The sequence below is a fragment of the Tinamus guttatus genome, unplaced genomic scaffold (genome assembly GCF_059628265.1).
Source record: "Tinamus guttatus ecotype Peru unplaced genomic scaffold, ASM5962826v1 Tinamus_guttatus_pri_ptg000153l, whole genome shotgun sequence".
In the NCBI taxonomy this organism is placed as follows: domain Eukaryota; kingdom Metazoa; phylum Chordata; class Aves; order Tinamiformes; family Tinamidae; genus Tinamus; species Tinamus guttatus.
The window spans coordinates 2815283-2831550 of NW_028288687.1; the positions used below are offsets into that span (position 1 = coordinate 2815283).

General features: G+C 50.0%; 1 protein-coding gene across 1 annotated transcript; it reads right to left on the reverse strand.

The window, feature by feature from the left end:
* Positions 1 to 309: 309 nt before the first annotated feature.
* On the reverse strand, positions 310 to 12443 carry PRKAA2 (protein kinase AMP-activated catalytic subunit alpha 2). Its single transcript, XM_088522395.1, has 9 exons — positions 12335 to 12443; positions 8130 to 8271; positions 6399 to 6492; positions 5750 to 5894; positions 4971 to 5058; positions 2801 to 3025; positions 1892 to 2396; positions 679 to 805; positions 310 to 576 (listed from the first exon to the last, which is right to left on the reverse strand). Exons 1-9 carry the CDS (start codon positions 12426 to 12428, stop codon positions 341 to 343), a joined length of 1656 nt encoding a protein of 551 aa, XP_088378521.1. The 5' UTR covers positions 12429 to 12443; the 3' UTR covers positions 310 to 340.
* Positions 12444 to 16268: the final 3825 nt, after the last annotated feature.

Below are 16268 nucleotides of genomic sequence, written 5' to 3' on the forward strand. Positions count from 1 at the left end.
GTGACCCCCGGCCTCCTGCCCGCTTTGAGGAGCCCCATGGCCCTGGCCAAGCACCAGGCACTCGGCCTTGCAAACCCTGGGCCAACCAGGGGAGCAGCGCTCGCCGAAAACTTAACGTTTAAAAACTTAACCTTTACTACCCTACAGCCACAAAAAAAAAAAAGGGAGAAAAAAGTGAGCTGTATACATTTCACCCATGAGGAGCGAAATGCAGTTATTCCCAATTTCTTAGATGCTTTTAGAGAGGACCGCGTCCTCTGAGTCGTTTTTCGGGGTGTTTTCGAGGAGGATGTGCGTGTGCGTCGAGGAGGGCGAAGCAGGAGGCCGAAGCAGCAGGGTGTCAGCGCGCCAGGGCCATGATGAGGCTGGCGCACATCTCGAAGAAGTCCATGGTGTGGCTGCCGTGGCGGGGCGGCGCGGCCGGCAGGCTGCCCACCGAGGAGCCGCTCAGCGAGCCCGTGAGCAGCGCGGGGCTCTCGGCGGCGCCGTCGATGCTGAGCCGCGGCCGGTGCAGGCCGGCGGCCGAGCACGAGCGCTGCGGCGTGGACGAGCCCGACCGCGGCTCCGTCACGTCGTCTGCAAGGAGAGGCGGCGGCTCAGGGGCTGCCCCCGCCTGTCGGGGGAAAAACTGCCCCTTTTTTGCTGCTTTCAGCCCCAAACTGCGCCCCCGAGACTTACCGTCGATGCTCTTGAAGTCCAGAAGGTAGCTGCGGTTGTCCACCTGGTAGAGCTGCAAGCTCATTTTCACGTAGTTGCCCGTCACCGGGTTCCTCCGGCGCACCCGGAGATGGTAGGAGTTCACCACCTGCGACAGGGAATCGGCTTTCAGGAATGGGATTCAAGGGAGCGGGAAGAACATTTCAAGAACAATTCCTTTAGAGTTAAGCAAATGGCTTCATATCTTATTTCCTCCTAACAGGTGTTTTAGAAAAACAGTAAAATTGGTGCTTTCTGCAGCTTTCGAGCCTGGCCTGGGCTCTCTGGGCAGCTGGGATCCAGGTAGGAAGCCAGGGCCGGCATCTCCTGTGAGTGGGTTGCTTGGAATCACTCAAAGATGCTCCCACGGGAATGACACTGCCCATGTGCAACGCTCAGCGTTTCCAAAGCGACGTTCACCCTGCAAAGCCCTTCACAGCTGGAACAAGGATGGTATCTACTACAGCGTTACGTGATGATAAAGGTTGGGGCCTAAATTCTCCCTATCCTCCTATTGATGCTGACAAAAAGTGCTGTAAAAATCAGGTGAGCGCACGTAAGCGACAGCAGTTTTGGGGAAGCAGGGCCAGCAGCAACAGTGAGGGCTAACTCCGTGGCAGGGATTTGCTCATCTGAACTTGAAAAAGATTGGGGCCAAAAGCCACGTAGCTCTGAAGAAATATCTAAAGGAAGCACTATCAGGGAAAACGTCAGCTGGGTTTACACCCAGCCCCCAGAAGCTCAGCCTTAAAACAGGGTCCACTTTCATGGTCATCCACCACACTGATGACACAACACTGCGGTTACAGAACTTCTGCACTCAAAATATCCCAGTCTCCTAATCTATACGTCATTTAAGAAGGATTAAGGAAAAATATATCAGGCCATTGCAGGACACGTGAAAGCTATGACCCTACCAGAAATAATGAGAGCTACTTTTCTTAGGAGTACCCAAGCTGACCTAGTGAGGAATTAGCCACTAAAATTAGAACTGCAACCAGCTAAACAAGCACTGCAGTTAAACAAGCAACAATTATCTCTCCAGACAGAGGTTTTAGAGTATTGGAAAAAGAAGATTTGCATAGAAATAGGTGAGGCTGTGCCCAGACTCACTGCAAAAATATCAATGACCACCTCAGACGGATCATCAGAAAATGATCCACGAAAACGGACACCAAGCACGACTATCTTCTACCTTCCACTCGAAATCCAGCTGCTTCATGGCGCGGTACACTTCAGCCATAATGTCGTAGGGTTTGCTCTGGCTGCGGATCCCCAGGTGCCACTTGGCCTTTTTGACAGTCAACGGCTTTGGCTTGGTAGTATTGAGGGCATCCAAGGGGCAGCGCGCCTTGGGGCTGTCGGCGACGAGCGGCGGCATGCGCTCGGGATGCGGCTTCACGCCCGGCGGGATGTGCAGGGCGCTGTCGTCCATGAAGGAGCCCGTGGGAGGGCTGGAGGCCAGGTAGAACTCACTGGCCTGGTTCATGATGCGCCGGTTGTCAATGATGAGGTGGTAGGCGACCGCCAGCTGGTCCTGCGGGTCGCCGCTGTACAGGCTGTTCATCACCTCCGACTCGGTGCACTCAAACTTCTCGCAGACCTCCCGAACCGCGTCATCGTCGATGACGGTGGCGTCGTAGGAAGGGTCCTCTGGGAAGAGGTAACTGGGTAGCTCTTCTTTAAACCACTCGTGCTCCCTGGGGGGAAACGCATATGGATGGAAAGGGGTACCCCTCACCTGAAGGGGTACCAGAAAGTCATCATTTGTAAATACATTAAGAAGCCAGGGACTCCTGCAAGGCTCCATAACATTAATAAGGTACGTGCTTTGAACACCATCTGGATTACTATAATTTTCATAAAATGTTCATGAGTATCGCATTCATGCACTAGACTGGAAAACCACGCTGCCTTTAAAGGTGAACCATTTGCTCACGTTAAGACACATTTTAATTATAGGGGATATTTTAGGACTAAGTTAGTGATCCCTATGCCAGCGGAGATGCCCAGGGTGGGCAGCATCCTCTGTCCCCAGCAGGCTGAGCTCTAGAAGAGGACCCCGGCCACCGCGAGCGCAGCTTCCCCCCACGGGTGGCATTACCTGATGTCCTTGATGGTGGCTCGTTTGAGCGGGTCGACCTGCAGCATGTGCATGAGCAGCGTGGCGACGGAGCGATTGAGGTACTCGGGGATGTAGAACACGCCGCCCCGGATCTTCTTGAAGAGGGTGGGCACGTGCTCGTCGTCGAAGGGCAGCGTGCCGCAGAGCAGGGCGTAGAGGATAACGCCGCAGCTCCAGATGTCCACCTCGGGCCCGGCGTACAACCTGCACCAGGGAAAGGCAGTGGAAAAGCCGTCACCCCTCGCTTTTCCTCCTGCTCCCCATCTTCTCCCATGACAAGTCCTGCAGGCAGATGTCCTCCCCGCCATGGTGGTACCTCCTCCAGCTTCCCCATGCTGCATCCTTATCATTAACCTCCTCATGTGAATGCCACCAAACCCACTTCAGGCAAAGAAAATGCTTAAGGATTAGGGTAAATAACCTCCCTAGCTGGTGTTGGCTGATCATGCACTTTAGGCCCAACTGTGGTGTGAGGACTGGTCAGATGCCCAGTTTTCAGCCCCATCAAGAGCTCCGCGAGGCTGCTCGTCGCTCAAGGGCTGCAGGACTCAGCCAACACTTTCTGTTCATTCACTGGGGCAGATTAAATGGCAGGCAGATATTATATCTCCGAGGGGCTATTTTCAGTTGAAGCTTGCGTGCTGGTATGCAAGGGTTCCCGCTTCCCACAAGCTGCAATGTCCTGCCTGGCATCTCCATGTCTGGACACCCCTTACAGACGGGTTTGACTCCTGCTTGCTTGCTTGATTTGTTCATTTGTATCTTTTTGCTACAACCAATGCTTTTTGGAGAAGATTTTTGGGAATCCTTTGGGCTCTAAAATTGTATTAAAATGAGGAGATTGAATGAAAGTACAAAGGTCTCTTAATGAAACCTGATTATCCTGCACTTGCTGCTCCTGAAAAGTGTGGCCTCAAACATGACTGACCTACAAACTGTGAAGAAAGCAGAACCAGCCCACGCTGAATGCTACTAAATCACCTAAATCCAACTTTACTTCTGAGTGTGAGAAATTCTCTGCAGAGACCAACAGGAGCAGCAAAGAAAGGACATTTGCAAACGGGGACCATGAATTCAATGTCCCTCTACCCCTGCCCTGATGCCCGATCTCACCAGAAAGGAAGCCAAGTTGTTTTGCTGCTGTCCATGTTGTTTGAGCAATTGCTTTGCCTCTTAGGCCCAAATAAGATGCTTTTTTATTACCCTGAAACCTGAACTTATACGTTCTGATACACTTATGCTCTAGACAGCCTGGACAGCACAAGGCTTGCACCAGGTCTCCCACCCTGGTCTGCCACACAAATGTCTGGGCAACGCATCCACCTGCTGCACAGTAGTGATCTTAGTCACAATCTTTGCTATTATGTACAACTAGGTGAATAAGCACATTTCTACACAGCTTAGTTTCTCAACAACAAAATTGAGGAGGCAATACTGCCACATTGATGTGGGAAAGTTGAACATAAGGTTCAAAATGAAGTCAAACCTGCATAAGGTTGAACTCAAAATGCAATGTGCAGTACAGACGCTGCATACTGGCCCTATGTAGCTGAGGTATACAACCACACTGCAGCTTTGCCAGTTCAGTTCATCATTTGAAAACAAAGCTATGCTGGATGAACTGGTTCTCATGAAAAAAAAATAGCTTTAAAGCACCAGAATATTACAGTTTTCAAACAGGAACATTTAAAAGCATATAAAAGATTATATGCTATATATTATCATGATTAAAGATTTTACTGATATTTCTACCAGTAAATGGTTTTCCTTGTTAACACTGTATTTTATGTGATAGTTGGGTGGGAGAGAAGGCTGCAGCCTGGAAAAGTCTTTCAATCTGAAACCTCAGTATTGGTGCCCCAAAATTATTTTTCACCCTCTTTAATTGCCTATACAAACAGTAAACGCCTGTTACTAATTATTCCTCCATAATAAGTATCTTCAGGGGCTATTATAACTAGTATTGAGAAATGAGGCAACCAAGAAAGCCTCAAGATTTTGCCAGCAGAGTCACTCAGATGTAGAATATGGGCTGGAAGGATTCAGCTGCTTTTCCTAGACAGGCAAAGCTGTTTCCAATCACAAGAGCAAATGGAAAGACCATGGGCTCACACATCCTTGGACTGAGTGGTACGTCCTACCGTCCTACCTTCCAGAGATGACTTCGGGGGCTGCATAGTTTGGAGAGCCACAGCTGGTCCGCAGAAATTCCCCATCTGACATCATGTTGGACAAGCCTAAAAATGAGATGTTTAGATATTGATGCTTGTCATGAAGGTCCTGCCAGAGAGGACCCCGGAAAGGAATGCCAAGCAGAGTGGGGAAACAGGGCAGGGAACTGCTGGTATAAGGAGGTAGATACCTTTGAGCTGTTTTGTGCATGACAATTCTTACTATTTTTTCACATCCTAAGGAGGATGGGACTCACTGTGCTTATCTGAGTTGCAAAACTCAGAGCACAGAGGGGACAAACATATGCAATCTCTTTCCAAATACATGCTTCATGTGGGAATGGCATGGCCTTCTGAAAAGTGTAACTCTTCAAAATGATTTAATCATTATAAAGGGGACTATAAGGAACTTGCTAGGCCTGAGCTGGTAGCCAGCTTTTTCATTTGGATTTCAACCAGTAATGCCACTGTAAGGCTCCTGTCACCGTTCATTTGTAAAATGCAGTGAGGCCAAGAGCACACAGTCATACTTAGGGAGAATGTGCATGAAAATAAACACATACAGCCAGGTCACCCTTCAATTAGCTGCATGGAGTCTGAATTAAACATAAATCAGCTAAATCCTTATATTAGGGAATTGCACTACAACATAGAGAAGACTTCCAAACTACCTTGCTCCTCCACACTAATGCAAGCACAGGGGAAGCCTGCAAGAAGCAATCCCTGAATTTCCTGGCCTGCTGCCAGGGTCACCTACCGAAATCAGCTATCTTGGCATTCATGTGTGCATCCAGCAGCACGTTCTCCGGCTTCAGGTCTCTGTGCACCACCATGTGCCTGTGGCAGTAATCCACGGCAGAGAGGATCTGCTGGAAGAGGCGCCTTGCCTCTGCCTCCTCGACCTGCGGGACAAGGGGAAAGGGTCGGAGCAGCTCCGAGGTTTGGCTAAGAACAAGATGAATGACACTAACCCGCCACAGCAAATGCAGCAGCTCTCCCCCTGGTATTTTATAACGAGCTGCTGTTTCCAAGGGATGCAGCCCCTAGCTGGTGGGTACCAAGGTGAAAGGAGAAAGCTCGGTGTAGACTGGCTCCTAAGGAGAGCTTAGTTTTAACTGTTTTCATCTCCTTGCTCCATGAAGGCTCCCTACCTATGGGGATGCCCAAGGGCAGATGCTAGTGATTTTCCATGCAAGCTTCATATTCCTTTGGGAATATTAGCCCTTGAAAATGCACATTCCGATAAGCCGCATCCTTAGACATCCTTAGCCGCATCCAAACAACTTGAGGAGGCAGCTCTATTTTTGGCCTTAACCTTCACCACGTTCCCTCCAGAGGTCGTTTTCCGTCTCAGCCTCCTGCTCTTCCCACACTGGTGTTTGGGTGGATGTGGTGTCGCCACTTACCCGGCCGTGCTTGCAGATGTAGTCAAATAATTCCCCACCAGACACGTACTCCATCACCATGAAGAAGTCAGTGGGGGTGCTGATGACTTGGTACCTGGAAAAGCACAAGCGTGTTTAGAAATGATTGTTCAGTAAGGATGGGGAAGGGCTTTTAAACAGATTATTACCCTCACTTCAACCCTGAAAATAAGGATTTGTTCGGATCTTGGATTTATAATTGCTTTCCATTTCTGAAGAGCCGTCTCTTGTTTCACAGGGAGAATAAGTATAATCTTTCCCTTGTCTACTGAAAGGATCTCTTTTATGGACTTACTTTTTCATTTTTTTTCCTTTGAGCTTTTACATAATCCTCTGAAATCTCTGCCAGAAAATTCTACCGCGTTTAGGACTGTCCTGACTTTCAAACTGCCATTTTGGATAAGATCTGTAACAATGTCTTTTTAGCAAGGAAGGCGTCATGGAAATGGGAGCAAGGCTGCTTATTTTCCCTAGTACTGAGAGAAGACCAAAAAAAAGCTCTAAACACTAGAGGGAGCTACTTTTGCACAGGTATAGAAATGCTTTATGGCAACACAGAAAAGCATCCCACATGACTCAAAACTTAAAATCAAGTATTAATCAAATATTTAAATCCTCTAAATTCTAAAATTAGAAATGAGTATGCAAGAAGAAGTATCACTTTTACCTCATAATTCTTTTTCTTCGCCTATGTATATATATACACACACACATATACACACAGGGGGAGATGCCACAAGTGACTGAAATAGGAGGCACATGTCCTGTATGGTCTCACCTTACCCCTTTCCTTTAACACACTATTTCATGACTGTACTATTTAGGGCGTTCATATTGGCATTCTTAAACTGGGTTTAATTCTTTGGCTTTAATAGTTTATTTGACAAATGTGTGAACAGGACTTAGCTCGGGGGATGCTGGATGCCCAGCTGAGACCTCTCGCTGGCGTGTTCATGAAATAATGCCAATCTGTTCTCCTATAAATCCACGGAGCTGTGAAGTTACTCTAAAGTCAACAGTGGCTCTATAGTTAGTTATTTAACTGTAGGGAGAATTTGTTTTCCCTTGCCTCTAAGGCCCAGGTATTTGCTATATCTCATGCCAGCTTTAAGGCTGACCTAAATGTCAACTTCTCCGTCCAGTTACCGTTCAACAGCTTTCTTTTATAGAAATGCCAAAGATATTATCAAGTGCCTCATTAATGTGGACTAGCTGCACAAACTGGGGATTGAGAAGGAATCCCAGCGGCCGCTGTGCAGGTGCTGATTTACGGCTGAAATTCAGGTTCATCAGAGTGGCAATTTTGAAAACGCATGTCTGAATAATAAACAAAATTGTTCCTTTAAGCTCTGGATAATCAGGCCATTAAAACAGAAATCCTACTGACTTAAGGCCAAGGCTTCGCTCTAGGGGCCAAACCGAGCTGTAATTCCTCAGGCAAAATTTGCAGTGTGGCTCATAATATACCCCAAACTCCCAGCGAAAAATAAAAAGGTCTCCCAGCGTCTCTGGAGGAGTTGATCGTGTTCCCATGCAAGCGAGTGGAAAGACTCTAGAAAAGCAAGATTTGGCTTTTGCACATGCAAAAAACGTGCAAAAACAGCACTGCAGGGTTTGCATTAGGTACTGCTGCAAGTCCTCTCTCCTGCAACGGAGCCAAGTGCGAATGCAAAGACTTGGCAGCGCTGGGGAGCCCGAGCAAAGGGTACTCACAGCTTGATAATATGGGGGTGCCGGAAGAGTTTCAGGTTCTGGATTTCGCGCTTGATTTTCCCCACCACGTCCAGGCTGCGGATTTTCTGCCGGTTGAGGATTTTTACGGCTACTTTGTGGCCCGTCAGCTGGTGTTCCCCAACTGCCAGGAGAAAAGAGCATTGCAAAGTTACTAGAGCACCGCATCGGCACACCGAGGTGGGGGTTTCTAAGAAGAAAAATAACTGTTGAAGGGAAAAAAGGAAGCAAACTGGGATATTCTGGATATGTTCTGGACACTAAGACCTTAATACTAAGCCTGCATTTCCCTCACCTACTCTTTTCATATTTCTTCATCCCTATTCTAGGGAGGAAAGTTGGAATCAAAACATGCCAGAAAGAGATTTAAAACAAGCTGGAGGAAATGCATCATTTTTATACAATGCAAAAACTAAAGCTGTGCAACGCAGCAGCACAATGTACCAATGATTTCCAGGCCAAATTAGGCACACTGGCAAGAGGCAAATCTTGCTGGACCTCTCAAATATGACAATTCAGATAAAGAAAAAGAAACCGTATTAAAGCTGGCTTATATCTCTCCTATATATTATTTCCCCCGTGCAGTTTTGAAGGACTGGAGAGAAGGGATTTATCTGCAAAAAAATACTGGAGTAAATATGGCAGAGTGAGTTCCTAGGGCAGGTCATACCCAAAGCTAATTTGCAAGGATTTATCGCATGTAAAGGTTACATCGGTCAGAAGCAGATATATTCAAATGCCAGGGGAGAATCACCACCGTAACACAGGAGTGGAGTAAATCCCCAATAAGCCAGCCTTAAATCTGGACCATCAGGCTTCTTTAAAAAGAAAAAAAAAAAAGGGATTTTCCCTGCCCAAAATAGGACTCCAAGATTTGCATTACTAAAATGAATTTCTATTTATATTTCCTCAAGCATGTTTCTTGGCTTGATAACAAGCTTTAGGAATACCAGACTGTACTGCTGGAGCTCTAATGAATTCTAGTTTTAGAAAAGATACCACTTTTAACATCTGATTTTAAAACAGGGCAAAAACACCCACCACCCAGAGGAGCAGCAACCACAAGTGATTTACATCGGGGGCAATTCCCTTGTGGCTGGTGGGGCTGCACTAAGAGCAGTGTCAAGAGAACTCAGAATTTGATCCATTTGCTATCAATTAGCAGGCCGTGCCAAAAAACTGCTCTCTGTGCGGGAAGCCAAACCTTAAATGGAAGTTAACATCACAAGAAACCTAATAATTGGGTGTTCAGCTGTGAGATGGCTCTCTTGAGTTACGTTTTATCAGGGTTTTCTCATGTCATATTAAAAATGGAGGGATATAGAGGGCTGCAGAGAAAACTCACCGACCTTAAATGTGAGAGTAATATTCACAGTGAGCCCGAAAAACAATAATATGAAGCAGAAGGGGTTAATAATGGGCAAATGTAGCGCCTTAGCAGGAATCTGCAGTTTTGGAGGAGATGGGAGTTGGAAGCCACCTGCATGAGCAGGCGCAGCCGGGACGGGGTGACCGAGGTGGCTATAATTAGCCGGGAGAGATAAGACCTGCCCCGGGATGCTTTCCTTGGTAAGAGCATCCTAAAAATAAAACACTTTGCCGCCCTCGGAAATTAAAAGCGCCGCTTGAAGCGGCCCTTTCCCTCCTCGACCACACTTAAAGCAGGGTGCAAAAGGGAAGCAAGTTACTTGTCCGGGTTATTACAGCAGCGTGGAAAGCTTTTTGTTATAACTTGGGAAGCCAAGAGAGAGAGAAAAAAAAAAAAAAAAAAGCCATGCCTGGAATGAGTAATTACTGTTTTTAATACCACTGCTGAACAGTTCTTCTTCTTCCCATCCTTGCCAAACAACGTAAAACTCTGTGAAGGGTTTCTAGTTCAGGCACATGAATAATGAAACATAAACAGCCTATTTGGTGCTCCACCTTTTGCTTTCGGTGAGCATTAGCTACAGAGATGTTGTTGTTCCAGTCCCTGGGGGCTTGTTACTCCCGCTCGGGTGTCTGGAGAGCCGGGGAACATCAACACAACGTGCTCCACGACGGGGGCCTTGTGGGCTGCTCTTGTTGCACCTTGCAGGTGCAGAGATCTTTCCAGGTGGCAGCAAGGACAATTTTTGACCCCCTGGGCAAGTGAGCAGGTCTCCGAGGGGATCTCTGGTCCAAAGGTCGTTCTCATCCTGCATCTTTCTGCCACTGCAGCTGCCAAAAGCCCCAGGGAAGTGGGGCTTGTTTTGCCCTAACCCCCGGATTAAAGGCCTGGGGGGAGCAGGATGGGCTGAGTGATGGTAATAGAAAGAGGCCTGGAGCATCTGCCTCGTCTTTTTGGGATGAGCATCCCGGCAAGCTGACCACACACATGAGAACTTAAGCACCAGAGGCTGTTAAGGGGAGGAGGAGGTCTAACAACACTAGTTTCTGAAAGAAGACCCTCTCATTTAATTATAACAGAACAAAAAACTAGGAGGCACGATGTCCCTGGACCTTTAACAGCAGAGCCTGGTGAGCGCTGCCTCCTTCACGGGCAGAGCAAGCACTCAGGACATCTGCAAATGCTTCGGGAGGAACGTAAAAGTTTCAGGGAGCAGAGCGAGAGCTTTTCCCTGTCAGCCGCATGTTCCAGCCCTTATCATTGTTTTATCATTTGTTTTCTAGTTTAATTTTGTTTTCTGCAAACTAATCTCCCGCTCTCATCTCTCAGTCTCTCCGCTCCTCTCCTTGCTGGCGCCAGCGCTCGCGTGGTCGCTCGCTGCAAGAGGCTCACGACGGCTTTTTCTGCACAGCTCTGGTTTCTTGGGGCTTCAAGTGACTCCCCAGCCACAAATCCAAGCTGCGGGGAGCAGCGTCTCATCACAAACCCTCCCCTGCCCACCCTCTCAGGGCCATCCGCTTTTTCCTTAATCACTGTAATCAAATTTGTGATTTCTTAACTTTGGAGAGGGAAGCTGGAAACATTGCTGCCGACACAGCCTAGTGCAAGCTGGAGTTTGAAAACAGCAGCAATAAAGAAATGCAACTGATGGCATCTCTCCCTTCAGAGCTAAAAAATCAATCAGACAGAATGTTTTTTTTCATTGTGTTTTTCTGCATTTCCTGCTAACCATGGGGAATTCAGGTTATCCGGATGCTCTTTTGATTTGGATGCTATAACTCTGGGTAAACAACAGATCTGGTTTCTTCGGCTAAGTTTCCCATCTCCAGACCAAATCTCCTCTGTCAAATGCAGACTGACATTCCAGGCAACATACTGAGGAAAATATACCCATATATATATATATATACACACATATATATATATACTCATGTAGGGTACCGCTTAGCCGTAATTGATTTTAATTAGGAAATCCCTTCTGTTTTAAATGCCTTGTTGGAACCTGCCAGCTTTTATATGTAAAAAAAGCTGTATGCAATGTGTGTGGTGCTCCTGCTAGTTACTCGTGAAAGGTAGCTAACAGAAAAGCCTTAATTTGTTCTGTAGGACAAAAAAAAATTGCTTTTGGAGCTCTGCTGATACACACAGGTGATTCAGGTGCTCCTTATCCTCCGAAATCCTTGTTCTGATAATACTTTAGGCAATGGTCTGTGGTTTGAGATGGAAAAAGACAATATATTTTGTGTTTTAGGGGCCTGGCAAGTGGCTGCAGGGGGACTTAGCTCCAGGCTGAGGAGGTTTCCTGCCTGGCAGTGAGTTTGGGTCCGGGTTTGTGCGTCGCCCCTCCGGGGCGGCCGTTCCCAAACCGCGGGTCGCGGAGTCTCCCTGATTTTCATAACCAGGTTCCAAGAGAACCGTTGCATGGAATAGCAGGGAAAAAAAATAGCAGAGAAAAAAAAAAAATCTCTGCAAAAGATGAAAAGGGTGAAGCAGAGGTGCTGCCCTGGGCGAGCAGGGGAGCTGCCTCCCGGCGGGGTGCACCCCGTCCCGGCACGGGAAGCCCCATCCATGGCTCCCACCCCGACCCGGCCATCCCAGCGGGACGGTGCCAGCCCGGTCCCCGCTTCCCAAGCCGCCCCCGCGGGGGGCTCCAGGCTCCTTCCTCGCCCCAGCTTGCCGGGATGCGGGGGGTCTTCCCGCTCCGGGGATGCTCCCGGCGGGGCGCGCGGGTCCCGCAGGCCGCGCGGGCCCGGGGCAGCCCCGCGGCGCCGCCGCCGCCTCCTCCCGCCGCCTCCCGCCGCCGGCCGCGCTACTCAGCTCTTGACTTTGCCGAAGGTGCCGACGCCCAGGGTGTCGCCCAGCACGTAGTGGCCGATCTTGACGCGCCCGTCGTGCCGCTGCTTCTCGGCCATGTTCGCCCCCCGCCGCCGGACCACAATGCACAGGGAGGGACGCCCGGCGCCGGGCGGCGGCGGCGGGGCGGGCGCTGAGGCGGCGGCGGGGAGCCCGGAGCGGGGGAAGCGGCGCGGGGGGGGGGGGGGGGGCTGCCCGGGGACACCGGTCACGGGGGACACCGGCCGTGGTGACACCTGCGGGGGGGGGGCCTGATTGGGACACCTGTGTGTGTGTGGGGGGGCTGCCTGGGGGACACCGGCCGTGGTGACACCGGCCGTGGTGACACCTGCGGGGGGGGGGCCTGATTGGGACACCTGTGTGTGGGGGGAGGGGGCGGGGGAGCTGGCCGGGGGACACCGGTCACGGGTGACACCAGCCCATGGTGACACCTGCCAGGGGTGGGGGGTCTGGCGGGGGGATAGCGGCCACGGGTGACACCAGCCCACGGTGACACCTGGTGGGGGTGGGGGATCTGGCGGGGGGATAGCGGCCACGGGTGACACCAGCCCACGGTGACACCTGGTGGGGGTGGGGGATCTGGCGGGGGGATAGCGGCCACGGGTGGCACTTGCCCATGGTGGCACCTGCTGGGAGGGGGGGCCTAGCCGGGATGACACCGGCCCTGGGTGACACTGCCTCTAGTGACACTGGCCCCAGGTGACACTGGCCCTGGATCACATCTACCATGTTGGGGGGCTCCCTGCCCCAGGTGGCACCAGCCCCGGGTGACATCTCGTGGGGGATCCCCTGTCCATGGTGACACCAGCCCTTCTTACGGTGCACCTGGCTCAGGAAGGGTAGGGGACAGCCAGCTTGGGGGGCATCTGCCTGAGGGCGACATCTCTCTGAAGGTGACACCCTCCTGGGAGTGATATCTGCCAGGTGACACCTGGACGTGGGGCCACAGTAACAGGATGGTGGCAGGACCAGGCAGAGCAGCAAAATGCCGTGTTGGAGCAGATGGGTGGCAGTGGGACCTGCTGCACCAGAGCGGGACCTTAGGGCTGGCCAAGCAGTCACAAGAGCCTTCTGGTTGGTCAACATCTCTATTAATATGAAGTGGTTCTTTGAACGCTGCTCTTTTGGATGTGTTTGAAGAGTGTTCTACCACATTTTAATAGTTCTGATTCTGATTTCCCCAGTATTAAATAGCACAAGCCCGGCACAAAGGCAACGTGCGCTGCAAGAGAGCGAAGAGGTATTTGGAGAGCCGTTAATACAAGTAACCACGTGTGGTGTTCTGCGGAGCAGGAACAAGACGGCTGCTGTAATGCCAAGCCACGTGCACTGCGAGGAAACCACATCTGTTCACTCCAGAAATGATAGACATATGACAAAGCGCAAGACAAACAGTACTTACCAATATGAGTAATATTTCCTTGTCTACAGCTCACGGCCTCCTGCAGAGCCCATGAAAACGGGGCGCTGGGGCGGGTCTGCGCAATCCTGCACTTTGTGGCTCTCTGTGCCTTTGCAAGGGGCTTGTCGGTGCTGTTTGCATCCAGTCTCGGCAAGCCCGGCTTTGCCCCACCACAAATAAGTGGGATCTCACCCAGGATTTCTCGACCCCCTAAAGCCAGTAACTAAATGGCCCCACGGGCTGCTGCAGCGTGAGCGCATCTGCAACCCACGTGCAAATGAACGCAGCCATGCAGTTAACCCAGCTCCATCCTCATTTTTGCAGGGTGGTTTGCATGCATAACATGCTCCCGTGCACCTTAAACCTTCCCTGGTGTTTCTTACACTGCTTGAGAATGCTCTTTATTAAAGCCCAGCCTGACAAAACCGCCTCAAAGCCCAGATGAGAAGCACTTTCTTGGCGCGCACCAGCTACTCCTTTACCGCGTTCCTCCATAAGCCATTATGCATGCAGGAGCTGCTTAACAGTAATGAGGAATTAATTCTGTGCAATCAATATTGGCAATTCCCAGGGTGCAGTTGGTGGGTGCTAGGTTGTATTTGTGCATGTGTCCGTGTGCGTGGGGATACCGGGTTTCCCATGGGAAGGAAGGGAGGTGCGTTGCCAGCAGCACAGCGACCAGCACGAGACGAAGGGGCTCACGCAAGACATGCCAGGAGGGAAGAGTGTTGCTAGGAGATGCCGACTCCAGTGTCTGGCAAAGCGGTGCTTGTATTTTTGGTATAGATCACATGAAATAGCATTTGCCTGGGGAGCGGGATGGAAATGTCTTGCCTCGGCTTGCGCTTGTCTCGGCGCAGGAGCTGCCAGCGCCCAGGAGTGTTGCAGCTTGTTTAAAATAGATGCAAGCTGGGGTGCTGTTAATTAAATGCTAATGTAACTGTGCCTCCTAGGAGCATCCCGACTGAAGACCGTGCCCGGGGTGCAATCTCTCTGCGATCTGCCCGCCTTTTCCCGGGCTTGCTCTCTGCTCCCGTTTCGTGGCGCTGGGTGCGACGGGTCCCGGCGGCGCCGAGATCCTGGGCAAGTCCCAGCGCGGCGGGAGAGGAAGCTGCAGCCGTGGGGAGCGATCAGACAGCACTGTCGGGACGCGAGGCGCTTGCAGGCGCTCTCTGCCCTCCGTGGATGGAAACTGGGATGTCCCAGCAGCTCCGGTGGAGGAAAGCACCATCCTGGAGCACGTTCGTTTTGTGCTCAACCCACTCCTGAGCACCAGACGCCATGAGCAGGGCAAAGGACTCTCAGCAATGGGCTCGGATGCTGGCATTTCTCATGGAGATTCCCAGCTCAGCGTAGGAGCAGTTGGAACCAAAAAGGACCAGGGATGTCATGCATTTGTTTGCACAAAAGCTCAGGTTCTGGAGCGTGCAGTCCAGCCTTTCTAAGTGCCCTAAATCTGTGGATTTTCAGAGGGATTTGATGTCCCAGCCTGTTTGGAGGAGATAGTTAATGAGATAACGCAGCAGTGGGTGCACTGAGGCATGTGAGATGTTTTCTGAGTGTTTCAGAAACTGCATGCATCAGAGGCTTGTGCACATTAGATTTGTAACCAAGCAATTTCCATTTATATTATGTAACTTGTGTTATTTATCAAGCCCCATGTACTGGCCAAGAGCAGATGTTGAACCGCTGTGTTATAGCTTTGGAAATAAACTTTTCTGGGGGGTTAGTTATTCCAAAACAAGCTAGTGATTAGCTGGCCGTGATGTAATATAGCAACACGCAATGTGGAAGTATTAATTCCAAAAACTATCGTGCATATGGGCTAAGAGCCTGTTACACTCCCTTTTCAGCATTAAGTGCAAATTTGGACAGTATGGCAAAATATGATGCTCTGGTGGGAATGTATATAGAAAACCCTCCCTCAGCTGGGGTGGGGAGGGAGAAATAATGAGAGTTGTATTTCTTAAACTGAAAATAAAACACTCAAAGTATATGCAATGTGCTAAACATCCAGTTAATGAGGAGATTGCTGGAAGAAGCCTGCCTGCATATGCAAGCACTATATACATACACGCTCTACAAGCAATCAGAGAGACAAATTTTCTCAGTGATTTACTCCTTCTACAGGGGAATGAGACCTCTGAATTGGATTTTTGAGAGCACAAAGGAGTAACTAGACACTTCAATCCATTAAAAGTCAGTGGTGATGAATTTCTGGTTTCCTTTCTGGGAGGGTTATCTTGGGTTTTTCTTAGGCATTATTAAGGGCAGGTATGTGTACTAGTCCCTTTTCTGCAGCCACAGAATTGATTTTTCAGGCTATAGCCGCAAGTCTGCAGTATTATATGGATCTGAGGTGAGCTGCAAGGGAGGGCTTTTGTTTCTGTGCTGTCTGATGCTCCGTTTTCTGCAGCTCCTGCAGCCGCTCTGCAGCCCGGCATGGCCACAAGCCCGGCAGATAACCCCTGAGAGGAGAAAGCAGTGACCGTGTGAG

Excerpts from the sequence above, each read along its gene's own strand:
- PRKAA2 (XM_088522395.1), bottom strand. The coding sequence starts at position 12,428 with ATGGCCGAGAAGCAGCGGCACGACGGGCGCGTCAAGATCGGCCACTAC. Across the intron at positions 6,493-8,129 it reads CACCCCCATATTATCAAGCT|GTACCAAGTCATCAGCACCC; the intron begins GTGAGTACCCTT and ends GTGCTTTTCCAG. Across the intron at positions 577-678 it reads GGACTTCAAGAGCATCGACG|ACGACGTGACGGAGCCGCGG; the intron begins GTAAGTCTCGGG and ends CTCTCCTTGCAG.